At 43.5% G+C, this 17838-nt stretch overlaps 1 protein-coding gene across 2 annotated transcripts in view; it reads right to left on the bottom strand.

Annotated features, from left to right (window-relative positions):
- Positions 1-17488, bottom strand: part of erbb4b (erb-b2 receptor tyrosine kinase 4b) — a 297664-nt gene extending 280176 nt beyond the window's left edge. For both annotated transcript variants that reach the window (XM_076746331.1, XM_076746332.1), the window contains exon 1: positions 17076-17488. In XM_076746331.1, the coding sequence (XP_076602446.1) occupies positions 17076-17154 (79 nt within the window). In that variant the 5' untranslated portion in view covers positions 17155-17488. The remainder of the gene's footprint in view (positions 1-17075) is intronic.
- Positions 17489-17838: the final 350 nt, after the last annotated feature.

The following is a 17838-nucleotide window of genomic DNA, read 5'->3' on the forward strand; positions in this document are numbered from 1 at the left end:
TTAAAGCAGATTTTGAAGAGAATTACAGGAACAGCGTCTACGTTTGGATACTTGTTATTACTTTACCTGTTAGCATAATGGGTTTTGCCAAGGGGAACCAAACATTGCCCCCCCCCCCCCCCCCCCCCAAAAAAAAATTAGGTTTCTATTTCTGCCTTCCATCCACTCAAAGCCTGAACTGTAAACTACTGAAAATTAATCTTTTCAAAAATGGTACAGTATAACTGGCATGTGATTATGAGAATCTTGACTTTCTGGCACACTTGGTTCTTCTCATCAGGGTTGGGCTGGGAACAAAACGCAGGCCTGGCAATTTTTGTCTGGATTGGCCCCATTTTTCCCCAGTAGACAAAGTTATGAGTTGCATAAAGCAATATCAGGCTACTTCATATTGCCTAAGCAGTACATATCAAGTTGGCAGTAGAGGGAATCTGTAGTGACAGAGTTAACACTTTTGACTTGAACTCTGCTCTTTCTGCCTTGATTTCATTCAGTTATTTCCTGCTTAACCTCTGACATTACATGGATGCATGGATCCATTTGAAGGGTTGACGACAGGTGGTACCACTTCCTGCACCTGTCTTACAGTGCATGCCGCTTATTGACAATTTTGGGACTGTGCCCATTTGACATTTGCCAGTATTGCCAGCACAAGCCTGCTTCATTCATCCTATAACCAGCCTATGCCCACTAGCAGAAATACATCCACTATTGTTTGGCTTGGTTTCACAACATCATCTGAAAAAGCACAAGTAAAGTGCAGAGTGTTAACGCTACTGACCGACTCAGGAACGCTCCTTACAGCTCATAACTAAGAAGGAAAATGCTGGCTCTTGGGGTTCAGTCATCCTGCATTCATTACATCCCTTGAATTAAACCACATGCATGTGAGTCTATGTTGTTTTCCTCACTGCCTTGCATGTGTTTGTCTTTTTGTGCATTATTTACAGCTCATTATGGATAATGACTTGCCTCAGAATGAACCTTCCTTCCTGCTTTCCCCCTCTCTCCAACGTCTGACCTCTGAACTTTTTGCAGCATCTCCCTCTCTCTTGTTCAGATGGGCCTAATGACTGCTTTGTCACGCCGCTTGTTCCAGCTACAGAAAGTCAGTCTGGGAAATGATGGGGCAGATGGTAGGTGGGACGAGGAGGAGAAATGACAATACATCCTATGGACCATCCCCTCCTTGCAGCCAATCTGATGTCTTGGACCAAATCACATGTAACCTGTGCATAATGTGTGTACCTTATATGTGTATCAGTGTAGGTGTGTACATAAACATACAGTAGATGTGGTGTGATCAAAGCCCACTACAATATGTCGTGTGTTTTTGTGAATTGCTGCTTTCAAAGCTCACATGCATTTGACTCCAAACAATGGAAATGTTATCTTGGTGACTCACATCAAAGTATCAAAGGCAACCTACACGCACATGCACACTTTCCCTGCTCCATACTTCCCTTCTTTAGTGTTAACAGCAGAGTTGTGATTACCACAGCAGAAGGAGATGGCAGGGGAATAAAGGTAAGAAACAGGCACTGGCATGGAAGAGTGAGATCTGGGCTCTGGCTGGTTTCAGCCGCCTGTTTTCATCCAAGAGGATTTTTTCAGAGGGTGGACAGTCTACCTTACACCAGATGGCTACAAAGAACCAGCAGACCAATTTGTGTTACAAATTTGCTGAATAAGGAGAGACGTAGGCTGCATCAGGCCAAGTTTGACGACAGCCATAGACCATTGAGGAGTTCTGAGGATTTCATATCAGTTTGAAGAGCATGAGCTACATGCAGTTTACTGACTGTTGAAACAGGCTGGACTGTTTGTTGCAGTGGTGAAGAAGTACTCATATCTTTTACTTAAGTTAAAGTATTATTACCACTTTGTCAAAATACTCTGTACAGTACATTCAAGATTAACCTTAAATAAAAGCATTAACAGCAAAATATCCTTAATGTCTTCAAGTACTTGATCCTTTTCAGAGAATTATATTGTTGCATCTACCGTATCATTGGAATACTACTACTGATGTTTTAACATGTAAGCCGCATTTAATGTTACAACTGGATAGCACAGCATCATATTCTATGAACTGATTATATGTTTTGTTTGTAAAATCATTATCCATACAGTAACTCATAATTCCAGCTATAAGTTAAATTTAGCAGAGTAAACAGTTCAGCGTTTCCCTCTGAAATGTAGTGGCCTTGAAGCCTAAAGTGGTAGAAAATTGTGATGCTCTAGTAAAGCAAAGGTACCTCAAAGTTGTGCTTTAGTGCAGTACATGGGTAAATGTGCTCATTTCTTTTCTTGCGCGGTTTTGTTCAATATGAGTAATTGTATTAAACGCAGAGGAGACCAGGAGTTAAACATATACCTGAAAAAGTTATGAAAATGATGTGATTTAAAACTTCTCCGCTGCACACACATTTATGCACAACCTGCCTCGAACTTCATCATGCCTTGATTATCTGGCTCGTGCATGAATAGCACTGTGCGTGTGTGTGCGTGTGTGTGCGTGTGTGTGTGTGTGTGTGTGTGTGTGCGCGCGCATGTATGTGTGAGACTCTTTTTGGCATAAGGCAGGAAGTCAGGCTAGCCTGTCGGGCCCCTGAGGGCCCTCCGTGTTTGAGTCTCCATTAGGCTGATGAGATTTGGCAGCTGAAGTTGCTGGAGTTAGTGTTGAGCTTCAAACCTCCTTATGGCTAGGCCTAATTAAACCTAGACCTCAACCCTAATTTAAAGATAATTGGCTGTAGGGGTTAGCTTCCGCCACCAAAAGCTGAGTGTTGGATAATGTGTGTAGTAATGCATGTTAAATTGTAGTTTTTCAGTGACAGAGCAGTTGAATGAAATACACATACCATATGTAATTTAGAGGATGTTTTTACCCAAAGCGGTTTGCAGTATGGGTGCACACAAGTCCTTCCACTGGAAAGTCCCAGTGGAAACTGAATCTCTAGCTAAGCAAGAAAAACATTTTTAGCCAGCTGAGCTACAACACTTAGTAGTGTGCCTCTCTGAAACATGTTGGACCACTATGCTACAGTGGAGTAAATTTCTCAGACAAATATAAGCAGTAATTGAAAAAGACTCCATCTCATTCATCTTGAGCATTTATAAAACGCATGGACACAACGGTTGTGACAAGCGACCACTTTGAGGCCAACCAGAGTTTGTGTATTTGTGTATAAACACAAAGAAACCAGTTGGGGTGGCTGCACTTTTAAAGGTACTATGCGATAAACTGTCCGACCCTTGAGACCGGCCCTATGTTTTCCCATTAAGCTATACTGACAGCTTGACATTTCCCAGGGTAGAGGGTTCTGATTCAGGTATGTTTTATTCATCCTATTGACTTCACATTGCTGCCAAGTCAGACAGAGAGCAAAAGCCTGGAGTGTGGTAGGCGGCGGTGAGAAGGAGAGCAGAAGATACCTGTTGTTGCTGTGTTTACTACTCAGATAGCCAGACACAGCAATGAGACAGCTGGGTGACACATACACAATACGCTCATCGCCATGCAGACAGTGAGTTCGGGAGATATTGCCAGCATTGAGAGAATGAAACTGCCGATTTACTGGGAAGACTTGAGGCAGGCAGGTATATGTTGCAGAGGCGGGGAGATCTCATCCCTCAAGGAGTTTTGTACTTAGCTGCACCTTGCTTTACCAAACTGTGAGTACATCCACACTAAGCCAGTTAAATTTGAAAAGGCAGCTTTTTTTTCTCTCCATTCTGCCCTTCTGTCTGCACAAAGCTGAGATTTTTTTCCTCATTTGAAACTGAGGTGTGTAAGTGTGTAAAGCTGAAAACGTCAGCTTTGTGTTTTAGTGCAAAAGGGGAAAATGGAGCGTTTGGAAAATAATGATGTATGAATGGCATTTCTGTACACCTCGCCGATGGCTACTTGAGGAAATCTTTGACGTGACCCCCCTCAAAATTCTGACTTTGAAAAGGCTGGTTGAGACGGTTTCAAACACTGTTCAACCATCCGACAATCACCATGGTTGAGGCAAACTGACGCCTTGTATTGACTCTTGAATATTGACTGAAGAAGAAATTTAATTATTTTCCTATTGTTCAGGCATTTTTGTGTGGTAGGAGACCCCATGAAAAAAAAAAACAGTGGAGCAATGTTATTTCACTCACACAAAGAGCGGGATGGGAGTAAGCAAAAAGGCACCAGAAAGTGTGCAGTAGTCAAAAGTGGCAAAGGCAATTAATGATCTCCTTGTGGAGGAACACTCTAGACAAAACCTGTAAAATGATTCCATTCGCTAAGAGGGACAGTTTAAAACCCGTGTGCAGAGGCCATATGAATTCATCTGTTAGATCAACCGTGGTTGCTCACTGAAAAAGATTCACTTACACAGTAAGATCACTGTTAGACATCAAAAATAAAGACAGCTCCGCAGCAGTCTTCATGTTTCCATCGGCTGCCCTTTTAAATGCTGTTGTTTTGCATCACTGAAATTTGGCTATGAGATGATTTTGATAATTTTTGCTGAAATCCCCTGAGGGGTTTCTGCAGTGCTGGGTGAGAAGTTTAAACTTGTGCCATCTGTGCTCCCCAGCCTTTTCTTCATAATCATAATAAAATAAGATACTGGATGCTGCACAGATCTGGAAATTTGGGAAAAAAAAAACAAAAAACATCTGAGATGCATTGCTTGATTTTTTAAATTTAATCTTTGTTTGTTTTTCTTGCTGTAAATCAAACACATCCTAAACACTCTCCAGATTGATTTTCCCCAGGTCTGACTTGTTGAATCCTGGAAAGGGCTCATCCCTGTGCAGACAATGTTCATGACACAAGTGCTTCCCTCATCTCCAGGCGTGTCACGTGGGGTTAGGAGCCGGGAGCCACGGCGGGAGCCTCCTCCAGGACAAAGCACTTGGAGCAGGGAGACACTGCGGGCCTTGTTCCCCTTTGCTTGGCTCCATGTCAAGTGGGTGTTTGCTTACTGGGAGGACCAGGACCCCCCTGGAGGGGAAGGCAGCACACAGTCTCCACTCAGTTCAACTCGCAGACACACATGCACTGGACTTACTATATTTATGACCAGACATCGCCTTTATCTGTATCAATAAATACAACAGCAGCTCCAGCTCAGTCTCATGTCACTGTCTAAAAAAGTCTATCTATCTCTTTCATTGTTTTGCATGAAACCCTACTTTTTGTATGCTGTATATATAGAGTGTACAGGTACTATTAAGACTAAAGAACGGACACGTACACAGAGAGCTGCGGACACCACAGATGTGTAATAGGCCTGTTTATACTACTTTGTGGAGTCTGCATGGAGGACGTGTTCCACACACATGCAGATTTTTTTCGTCGCTTACTGTAACATAATGGCAACAAATTGGAGGTACGTGGATGTCCGCACAGAGCCTCCACCCTCTGATGACGAAAAATTAATCACGTGGACTCAAGCGGATCCACCCACACTTGCGGACGCTATAATTTCCATTTTAGGTTGTCACATGTAAATATTTTGCTCATGTTAAAGGTTTAAATCCCCTTTCAGACTTTGTGTGTGCTGAGAAATTTCTGTAATCCCAAGCGCTTCAAAACCATTTACAACCCTGATCATAAATCAAAGATGCACTGATGTTTACCTACAAACAGTCAGCAGTGTCAATGTGCTTGAGTTTCCATCATCTCTACAGTTCGCACTCACCATTAGAGTTCAATATTGAGGCAGTTTTCCTTTCGTGTGCATTCAGATACAACCATATTAGCTCATTACATGGCCATAGTGGAATAGCCACAGGGTGATGCAATGGAAAACTGAGAACAGGTGCGCAGTTTGAGGAAAAGCTTACTCACCCTGGCAACCCTGGCAAGGCATGATGGTCAACAGCATCAAGTACACCCTCTTTGCTTTCTTTGTCTTTTACTTTCCCTGTCTGTCTCTCCCCAGCATCTGGCTAAATCTCGCCAGTGTCCTTGCTAACGCCCTCGGGTGAACCGGGCCATGTCAAACCTGAATCCATCAATCACTCAGCGCCAGCCATGGGGGAGAGAGAGGGGGTGGCAAGGCAGAAATGGAGGAATGAGTACAGGGAAGAAGGGAGGGGCGGTTAGGGTGAAGTATAGCCACGAGTCCACCCTCTCTCACCTTATTTTTTTCCTCCTCCCTGCCTCCAACTCTTGCAGAGTTAGCTGTCAGGTCACAAGAGGGACTCTCAACTGATTCTAATCAAGAGGTTTAAACACATGTTTTGTGGAGAGGGGGATGAAAAGTAGATGAAAGCAAAAAATGCATCAAGAGGAAAGTCAAGGTGAGCAGAAAAGAGGAGGAAAGCAGACGCAAGAGAAGGGAAGAAGAGAAAGAGGAGCATAAGAAAGGAGATGAGAGAAGAAAGGAGGACAAAGAGGAGGACAGAAGATATGCCACGAGAAGAGAAGCAAAAATAAGAGGTGAGAAGAAGCTGCGGGTGAGCCTGTCAGCAGTTGTGTGTGTGCGTGTGTGTGTGTGTGTGTGTGTGTGTGTGTGTGTGTGTGTGTGTGTGTGTGTATGTCCTGTGCAGAATGAAGTGTCTCTGTCAGAGCCCCAGCTCCCCCTCTGGGCCACTGCTGATTAATTGTCCGTCCAGCTCCTGTGATAGCAACCACTTTAACCAAGAGTCCCGAGACACTCACCCACTGTCCCATCCCCGCCAGAAGACACCTCTCCTCCCGTGTGCCCGGCTGCTTGCCTGCCCTTCTCTGGCTAAAATTAGGAGAATTTCTCTCTTTCGTCCCCCACTATGTCTTTTTTTTTTTTTTTTTTTTTTTCAGTTTTACTCAGCTGCTACAAATAATCTTACATCAGCACCCCATTCACCTTGCCATCGGGGGATAATGTCTCTCTGTAGGAGAGAGGTTTTGGAACAAAGGCAGGGGGGGCTGGAAACAGCATGATATGCAGTGTGCCTCCACACCCCCCTGTGTGTTTACACGCGCACTAGTGACTGGCTGAGATAAAGCACCCCTGCCTCAGGTAAACTGTCTAGCACAGCAGGGCAAAATGGCAGGGTTGACTTTGGACCTGGGTTGCACTTAGTCAGCACCTCTCACATTTGATATACACTCCCCACTCGCCCACCCATCCCATCACACACATCCCCTCACACATACAACCACCAGTGGTAGAGGAAGTCCTCAGGAAAAGTACCGACAGCAAACTGTGAAAATACTCCACTACAAGTAAAAGTCTTCCATTTAAAACCTGCCAAAATAAAAGCATGTATTATCAGCAAAATGTACTTAAAGGATCAAAAGCGAAAGTCGTCATTCTGCAGAAACGTGGTCCATGTCGTGTTTTACTGTGATGCTTTTGAATTAAAATTACTGCGGCATTATGTGCATGTTGCATTTTACAGCTGTAGATGTTTATGGTTGAGCTAATTTTAACTACTTCATATACTGTTGAGTAGTTTAATCTGCAGCAATGAAGCGTATTCTATAAGAGCATCATATATTTGTTGAGTGGCTGTCCTGTGAGAACCACGTATGTCTGGAAAGTGAACTTTTCATGAGCTCAGAAAGACAACCCTATTTACACTTTTGCAACAATTAATTTTCCAGCTTTTCTTGCTGAAGCAGAATTTTCTAAACCAGTTTCAGTTTCAGAAAAAAAATCTGATTCAGAATCATCAAATTTGGAGATACACAGTTTTCACTGGACAGGAAGTGTATGAAACAACTAAAGCTGTCAGACAAATCAAGTAAGGTACAAGTACCTTGAATAAATGTACTTAGTTACATTCCACTACTGACAACCACACACACACACACACACACACACACACACACACACACACACACACAATGTATAGCCTGCTGTTACACTTGTCTAACACTGTAAGTCTGAAGTTGCTACAAAGACACAAATATTAAAGATAATCCATTCTCAACTTTAATAGAGATGTTAACAAAGAGATTTCCCAAGATTTCCAAGCATTTTCTTCCACATCGATCCAAGTTTAACAATTATGCATGAATTTAAAGCAGAAAATCTTCTATTCTACACTGAGAACAACTAAGTGACACACTCAGCATTGCCCCTCTCTTCCCTCCCTCGCTGCCAAGCTGCAGAACCATAGCATCCATCCGGACGGCTATATAGCCAGCCCCCAAAAGCAGCCAAGGTCAATTGCCTTTCCTGCTTCTCTCATCCTGTGCTTTATGTACCTTCACATCCAGGGAAAGAGAGCTGCGCTATTTCTGCTCTGCTGCAAGGTGACTGCTGCTTCACACCAGCGACAGCCACACTAATACAGGCTGGAAAGAGGCGAACATTTCCTTTAGCGTTGCAGAAAAATGTCTAAAAGTCTGAGATAAAAGTGAAATATAGTTCATTGAAACGTGCAATGTTACTTGTTTAACAAAAATATATTCTCATGCCTGTCATGACTGCTGGTATATATTGTTCAAATGCCTGAAAACCTGAATAAACAACAATACAAGGGGGTTTATTGTGAGTGTATTTTTGACTGGTGTTAAAGGGAAATGCAGTAAATGGCTATGATGTGGGCTTTGAAAAAGCTGCTGATCAATACTAACAAGTCAATGATTAGTCTACCAAGCACTGAGATTCCTGGTTTTCTTTCTTTCTTTCTTTGTTTTTTTTTTTTTGGGAACAAAATTGATATTTCAATAAAAACTCCCGAAGCAGTTTTTGTGAAATCGACTGATCTTTTAGTATTAACACAGTAATCCCAGTAGTCGTGTTACACAGGGTAGCATGTCAGTAAAGAGATTTTAAACCACAAATAAGACCATTGGCTTCTTAAATACTCCAATAATACAAGCACACAGAAAGATGATAATAATTGTTGGAATAAATGTACTGTTCGACATGTTTGTTTGGGATTGTGGGAATAAAGGCAGAAAAAAAGATGTATCCATGGTGATTAGGAGGAAATCCAAAGTGAAAATTATTTTTACTTTTCACTTTTTTGTCTGTGACTCTGGTTATTTCTTCACTGCAGCTTCTTCTGATTCTCCTCATCTACATCCCTGAAGACAAAATATCATTTTGCCATATATTCAGACAGAGACTCATTATGTGGTATTCAGTGGTAAGATCAGAGTGATTTCATGCTAATCCTGACGGTATTACAGTAAGATTCTCCTTTCTCCTGCCTTTCAATTTCTGCCTTCTCTGAGACATTTCTACCGTAAACAGCTAATGTCCTATTTCACATTTGGATTATTATTTTTTAAATAAGCGATAGCATGTTTGGTGCAGCCATTTTTCATCCTTGCATAGATAAACTGTTTCCCAGTCAAGTCTGAATATCTCCCTCTCTCTCCCTCTCCTCTCTTGCTCCCAGATGTCTCCTTACAGCTGCCATGACTGACTGCAAACTCATTTATTACAGGTCACAAACGCCAAGTGCTTCATTTAAAAGGACGCCACCCTCCCTCTCCTCTAACACAAGTGAAAAATCGACCTGCAAGAATAGCATACAGGGCACACCGCTCCATTACCACTAAGCGGCCAGCAGGCCAGCAGTGCCCAAAAGATGGGGTACGGGGTTTGAGCAGCGGGGGCGAAACAGAAAGACAGAGGGGATAGTTTTGTGACATCTTTCAATCCGCTGGAGCTAACAGCAACTGTGTGCACATGCGGCAACACAGACAGTGAGCACAGCGCCTCCATTCAGATGCAAGGCCCCTAAGATAAATAAATAATAAGATGTCACATTGTCGGCTCTTAGCATGAACAAATTTGGCCATTCTTGCGAGAATTGTACTAGCTGACTGGCTGAACGGTTTCGAAAAAAAAAGTTCGTTTTAACGTAATAAGCAATTGTTTTAAACCTTAACCCACAGAACACATCCCAAGCCTGTTTCGCATTTATTCAAGCGCACAAATCACCAAATCAAGATTTTGCGTGAAGCATGTGTTCCGCCGGCCATATCCGATATCACTCAAAGCCCGTCTGTAATTACATTGTAAATGCAGATTAGCTATGAATATTTTATAAGGGGATTACTAAAAGAGGAAAGAGACAGAGAGGGAGACAGTCGGGAGAAATCAGCCCTTTAACACACACCCACATGCAGAACTGCATGAAAAGCTCATTTGAAGGTGGAGCTAGTCTTTCATGCCCAAGTTGTCAGCCTGTTATCATCCTTTCATATGTTCGCCACCATTATTAACTTTGAGCGGGAATAGAAAAATAACACAAAAAAAGTGAGAATAAAACACATCACTCCAATATGTCAGGCTGTCGCTTCAGAGAGAGGACAAAAACACAGCAGACCAACTGTTATCATCGGACTCTCGTTCTAAAACGTGGCGGTAATGAGTGTCTTAACAAAGATTAGCCATAATTTCCATTGTCATTTTAATGCTCCCACATTATGTCGGAGGCTTACAAAGCCAGAGATGAAGGCAGAGGGTGGGCGGAGGAAGAGGAACAGGCAGACAGTGGAGCAGAGAGAGAGAGAGAGAGAGTGTCTCTGGAGCTCGGTTAGTCTGTCAGTCACCCTCTATCCCTCCAACCATGCAGCCATACAAACAAACACTGACAGACACTGTCACCACGCACACAAACACACACACAGTATATGCGCATGTTTCCCAGACCTTTTGTCACCACATTTTGAAACCCTCAAAATGTGGCTGTCAAAAGGGTCGGTGCCTGACAGCCTTCTGCAGCCCTCCAGGAGGATGCGGAGGACAGACGGGCTTATTGTGAGAAGGGTAGCAGCAATAACAAAGGGGATCAAAAGTCTCAGTGAGTGACAGACATACATGGTGCGCTCAGACTCCCGACATCTACATTGTTTAGTGAACACAGGAGTGAGGATTTCAAGGGCCTGGATCTGGTAGATTTGCCTTATACTTCAGAGCGAAGGCCCAGGGTGACAGCAGTATGAGCGCGTGGGTATGTGCGTTAGTGCGTGGGAGTGAGTCTCGGCGTGTGTGTGCCGACGTGTGAGGCGCACCGGCACCAAACAACTTTATGTGAATCCTTTAAAAGACTATGTGCCACAATTTAGACAATGTTATGCAAACATGCAAAAAATTTGGTTTAGAATATCAAATGTATAAATAATTATTTGTTTGATGGCTGGTGGAGGCGTGACCTCCCGGATGAAGGCAAGCTGAAAATGTTTGGGAATGAAAGCATGATGTATGAAATAGTTGTGTGACTTGCATGTTATGGTATGCTGTTTAGCTGAGCTTTATTTGAATGTTTTCCTAAGTAAAAATGGGTGAAAGTAAGATCAGGAGGCTTTAGTTAATGCTTCACTTGCTTGCTGGTTTAGTCAGTAGAGTCTGCTGTTTTACCATTCACATAAAAACAGTTGTTCCTTTTTGTACAAACAACTTATTTATCCTGATAGCAGACTTGAATCATGCAGCGCTGGTGGTGCAGAGAGAAAAAGTCCACGTAGGGATTACTTTGACTGACAGCTGTCTGCACTGTGCATGACACAGCATCATTTGGCCTCTTCTCTTCGAGTTTTGTTTGTGTCGATCCCATTTCACCACCTCCAGAAAGGCTGAATCGCAGCAGAAGCCATGAGAATTTCATTGTTTTTCATGCTGCAAGCACTTCTTGGTGGCCCCAAACGCACATTTGCCAACCTAATTAAAACGCAGCCGATTGATTTCCCCGCTGCTCAAACTTAGTCCCCAATCTGTCTAAACTAGCTGTGGTATATTGTCAAAGATATCAAGAAGGACCTCGCTCGTGCTGTTGCTCAGTGTTTGTTGCACTACCTTGTCAATGAAGGACTTTGGTTGCTGTGTATTCAGTTCTCTGGGCCTGTGTTGCACAGAGGCTATCAGTATTTCTATTTGTGTGTCTCCCTCTTGCCACCTTCCCTTTCATTCTCTCACAGACACACAAAAACTCAAAGCTCACTCAATTTATAGACAGCAAGAAGAAAAACCATAAAAGTAGAGAAATATAGAGGAAGTGAAAGATGGCAAAAAGCATTGCATTTTCAACAGACCTTATCAAATCTGCGGTGAGCTAATTGCTCGTAAACCACGGTCCACACATAAAATCTGCATTTTAAATACACACGTGATAAACAGCTGGCAAACTTAAGTATGTACAGCCATGGGTAATGCTCCAATCCAATTATGACATCCTTCACAAAAAAGACATTTAATAGCGGAGCTGACAATGATGCATGGCAAAACATATGCACATGTGTGGTGCATTTATAACTGCAGGTGATAAATGAGGGTGCGGCGCTCGTAAAGGTCACGTAGGATATGATCCAATCATTTCTGCTGGCTGCAGACAGTCTGACTGGTTATGAGCCCATCAACAAGTCAAAACTAGAAAACAACATATGCAGTTATGTCTTCATAAGGAAATAATAATACTTCCCTCTTGTCATCCTTAACAAAGAAATTGGTGGTAATGTAATACATTTTGGAAGAACATGATACAAATATAAACGTCCCTGTGGTAGTGATTAAAGAATATTACAGTAACATCACAGCAGATTAAAAACAGCAAAAACAACACCATTAGGGACAATAAGGTCACACACTCACTGTGGAGCAGGCCGCTGCACACACACTTCCAGTGACTGTTGGAATATTGGAGTGATTTTTCATTAAGGATTCTCAGGCCGCATTGTGGGTGCTGCACATGTATTATTGATGCAGCAGTTCAAAAGCAGTTTGTTTGCTGAGAAGTAGGGAGATTTATGGGAAATTTAGTGGTTTCCACAACTCTCACAATGAAACCACAGTCTAGATTACACAAACAGAAGGGTTTTTGTTTTTTTTTATTCTTTATCTGGCTGCAGGGTGAAATCCCCAGGAGAGCAAAACACAATAAAAAATGGTTGGACTTTCTTTTCTGCAGCAAGTCTTTTGGCTATTTTTTTTTTTTTTTCTGTCAGTAACCTATGGCAGGGTATGGACAACAGGGACAGCAATGGTGTGTCTTGAAAAATCATCAAAAACTCGCCAGAAAGAGAAAAGCAATAATGTGATCATCTGCGTCCAGTAATTTATAACACTAACCATCAGGCATTGATCACCTTTGAAAACACATCTGGACTACTTGCAAGAGCAAGGCGGGAGGATTTGGTGTTGAATTATCGTAGTTTAACAGATTTTTCCATGTAGTGGATCGATGGCTTTAAGTTGGTCCTCATCTCTCACCCAGACAGAGACAGAGGAGATGAAAGCACAGGGGTTCACATTCCTTTTTCCAACAAATGGAAGTGGATCACCACCTAATCAAAGACTGCCATTCTTCTAATAAAAAGCCTGGTGGCAGTGGAGGGTCAAAGCTCCTTTATCGGGCGACAGCAGGCAAAGATATGACTGTAAGAGAGCTTTGTGACGAAGCGGAGCTGTGTGGGCCGCTAAATGTAACACCATTCTTTCCCTATGCTTCAGACTGGAACAAAAAAAAAAAAAAAAACACAATGAAGAATAGTGCACTAGAAGTGTCGGTCTGCAGCATGGCGAGAGTTCAAAAAGGAGAAAAGATAAATCCTCATGTCTCCTTTTTTCTAGATGAGTCTCCCTCTGTGCCTCACTCCATCCCTTGTAAACATTTTTATATACTGTGAACTCACAGAGCAGCACTGTCAATTTCTGTCCAGTAAACAGTCGGTGCCACTATAAAACCAAGGGTGCAGTAGAGGGCACTGTGGCTCACCTTCCACTTCATTTTGAGAAGAGCAGAATTCTTTAAAATCAAACTCTCGCTTTACATTACATTAGGAAAGAGGAAACTGCTGAGAGCTGCAAAACGGTGTCACACAGAGAGAGAGAGACAGAAGAGACAGTGACAGCTGTGTTTCCATCATCTTTCAGGACATTACACAGACTTACATTCATTCCCTGGAGACTCTACCTAACCACAACCATAACCACTACCTGCCTAACCCTAACCTCAAACTAAGTTTTCACCCTAAAATGCAAAATAATTCACATTATGAGGACCTGCATTTTGTCCTCATAGGAAAGGTGAGTCCCCACGATGTGACTGTGCAAACAGATTTATGTCCCAACAACATCAACACATCCTCAGACACGCACAAAGTTGCATTAGGAATGGATGATTTGACTGTGCTCCGATGCAGAAAATATATGAATATTCATAAACACAGAGTTTGGAATGTGGCCATATAGTTCAGAACCAGCAGCTGTATACATTTCCCACCTCAGTCCTCTGGCTCCAGTATAGAGCTGCTGTCAAATGAACTCTGTGACACACTCCTCCCTGCATCTTTCAGATCTGTACCCTGCTGTCACGTGAAAACATATAAACACCAGTTTAGGTGATTTTTGGGTTTGATTTAAGGATTACATGGTTCTCTATGCCTGCTGGAAAAGTTACAGAATTTGTGAGCTCCTCAGCAGTCAACAAAAACGCATGCTAGTCTGGAAAAGGCTCTGATTTCCACATGGTATAGAATTTTACAAACATTAAGTCCACTTTAATAAGGATTATTGCGTTTCTAACGACTCATTAAGGGAAATGCGTCAAATATAAAAAGCAATTCTGCCAGTGCGCGTGTGAGCGTGCATGCGTGCGCATTTCCCTGCTCTTATGTTGAGCATCATGCTTCATACAAACCCCAGGCTACAGCTTGCACCCAGAAAGCGAATCCAACACACTCAGACAGCTCGTTCGCGCGCTCAGGTGCGCACAGGCACGCACGCACGCACACACACAACAGCACACGCATATTTCATCACTTTGCCTTTCTCTGCCTTTCCCTCTCAGACAGAGCTTCCTCCGCGTTTACGCCTATATTTGTATAATGTATGTGTGGCTCTCCAGACTCTCTTCTGTGCTCATTTAACTTCCAAATGCATGTTACAAGATCTGGGGATGGTATCAGCCAGTCTGTGTGAAAGGCAAACTATCACCTTCGTGTTGGATTCTCCCGTTTCCCAGAAATGCATCGCGCAGGTTTCTGAAGCACAGGTGCGTGCGGTATGTGTCGTCCTGCAGGGAACCGATGGTTTATGTTCAGTTTGTTCTGAAGGAATAAATGTGTTTTATTTCGTTTGCTTTTATGCAACTTGTTCTGACACGCGTTGTGGAAACCGCCATTTCCTTGGCACTCAGGTGGGGGGTCGGGAGTGGGTGGGAGTCACCTCGACGGACCCATGTTCAACATTCCTTTAACTGGTAAAACAGCGCAGTGAACAATACATACATCTGAGTTTGGAATGAGTTATGTGACTGTGCAGAGTATGACAGAGGGACATGCATCCGTCTCTCTCCCTTCTAAACCGCATCCAACCTTTAATTCCCTTTAACGGTCTGCTGGACGCAAGCTAAGGTGGTGGGCCTGTGCGTAAAAGTGTGCGCATTCACTACTTATGACCTCACATTTGACGGCTTAAATTAATGGTGTGCTAATGGTGCGTGGACTGTCTGAAAATGTTTCCCTTTTTTAAGATTTTTAAGCAGCAAGATCAATAATGCGCAACGAGACAGAGCTTCGCGCTCATAGAAACAAAAAGATCACCGAAGAATAGCTTGACGAATTGATAAAAGTTGTGTTATTTCACCCCCTTTACAGATTTTTAACAATAAATTGAACTAATTTGAAGCTCTAAAGAGTCAATATTACAGCTTTTTTATGTGTTCTTTAGACCAGCGTTTTAATTCCAGTTTCCCCCCTCACTCGCATTGCTCTACACAGGTGGCCGAAAGAGTCTCACACACGGGGCTACACCAAAAAACAGAGGAAGGAAATGGATTCGGTCAGAGACCATGTGTGAAGTGTGTCCTTATCTTCTCTGGTCTCATTTCAGCTGTCCTTCTGCTTGAAGGTGATGATGCAGGATGGTGATGATGATGATGATGAGGGAGGTGGAGGTTTTTGCTTTCGTCTATTCGGAGAATATTTGTTATTTACAACCCCTCATATCTCTCTCTCTCTCTCTCTCTCTCTCTCTCTCTCTCTCTCTCTCTCTCGAACACACGCACGCACACACACACACACACACACACACACACACACACACACACACACACACACACACACGCTTACCTATACTTCCCTGTGCGTAAAGAGCGCCGCTGCGCTGTACAAACGGTACTGCTGCTGCGAGTCAGAAAGTGCTGTGCGCTGCAACGCTTACTGTCAAACGGGTCCACAGAGTCCCTGAGGGGACTCACTAAAAAATGAGGAATAATGTAATTTCACGGTAATCCGCTTTGCTTTTATCCCGATTACAGAATGCATATGGATGAATTTTCACCACTGTTATCGCACTTTGTACAGGTGGGAGAGTTACACACATCAGTCCTGAAACACAACAACGAGAGACTGTTTCCAAACGAGTCCTTGCAGGACTTACAGCTTAAAGTACTTTGATCGAATTGGTGCCCTTGGAATGACAACGCTTGCGAAGCGTAGAACTATTGGACACAACCAGCTGTCCGACAAACCGACATTTCAAATAAATGAAAAAAAGATCCATGGGGTCACAGCTTATTATCTCCACTATGATTGTGATTCAGCAATGAACTTGTCTGGAGGGGAAGACAGAACAGAGTTCAGAGGGAACTTCTGAAACAGAATCGTGCATCAGACAGCCTGTCTGTCCACAGGAGGGAAGACAGCACAGTAGTCTGTTGTAAAGCGAGGCTGTCACTCCTCTGTGTTTGTCCACACTGTGTCTAAAGGGCACGTGTGATGGACATTAAATGCTCTCCTCTCCTTCCAAATTCAACAGTGCCGCTCTGTGCACGAAGAAGACAGAGCAAGTCACTAGCTCGGCTTCATTCAGCGTATCACAACAGAAATGTCCTGCTATAACCTGCCATCTGCTCAAACAAACACCTGTGTTTCACTATCACAGCGCTCTGCACGTCGCCCCCTTCTCAGGTGAACGCCGAGGCTTTGATTTAGACGTTTCCTCAACAACAGGGTGCTGGCATGAGAGTGAAAACGACAGCAGGGAACTCATACACCCCTGTTTCATGCGTAAAAACAACAACAGCGATGGAAAAGTATGCTAGATGGACAGTTGTGCCGCTGCGCTCAGTGCGCGCCGACCAGCTCCGCGGATACACCAAACTGCGCACCGGGTAGCAGGCGGATTGCGTCCACTCACCTGATTGTGAAGAGCCAGACCCGAACAAGAGGCAAGTCAGGAGGAAGCCGAAGCAACACAGGGCAGTCGTTGGTTTCATTGTTCTGCTTGGCAAGTATCTCCTTTAAATTCACATGTCCAGCAGCGTATCCTTCCTTGAAGCAGCCTGAAAGGATGAGTCGTTTGCGTGTGAAGCCTCTTCAGCCTGTGAGTTTGGGGACTTTAGTCGCTTTTGACTAAGTTTACAGTTTGACCGACAGTCCTCCGCCTCGCCCCTCGGCGTCTGCAGGTCTAATTGTTGACTGGCGTGAAAGCAGAAACAGTCGAATATTAGTTTCCAACGCGCGCACTGCAAAGCTTGTCTAAACAGTATAAAGCAGTACTCATGCCATTACTCCCCGACTTGGATACAGTATGCAGCTGTAGACTCGTATTCTTCGGACACACCTCCGGGTCCCTGAACTCCTCCCACAGACGCTGTGATTGGCACAGGTGCCCGACGATCACTCTAAACCCCGCCAGCCACAACTCCGTGCGCGCAGCCATTGGTTGACACAAGATGCCAAAACCCCATGAATTTGTGCGTCGGCTCCGTTGCACCTGTCACACTGCACACAGCACAGATAAAATGCTGCGAGAAGGATTTATGGGTGTAATGAGTGAAATAGAGCTGAATATCACTTATAGGTGGCTGTCCCATGCGCTTTTGAAGGTCTTATCCGGATCTGATAATATATTGTCTCATACTGGAAGTGCTGTTGATTTAGTACTGAGCTGAACTGCC

Source organism: Chaetodon auriga, chromosome 13, assembly GCF_051107435.1.
Source record: "Chaetodon auriga isolate fChaAug3 chromosome 13, fChaAug3.hap1, whole genome shotgun sequence".
NCBI classification, from domain to species: domain Eukaryota; kingdom Metazoa; phylum Chordata; class Actinopteri; order Chaetodontiformes; family Chaetodontidae; genus Chaetodon; species Chaetodon auriga.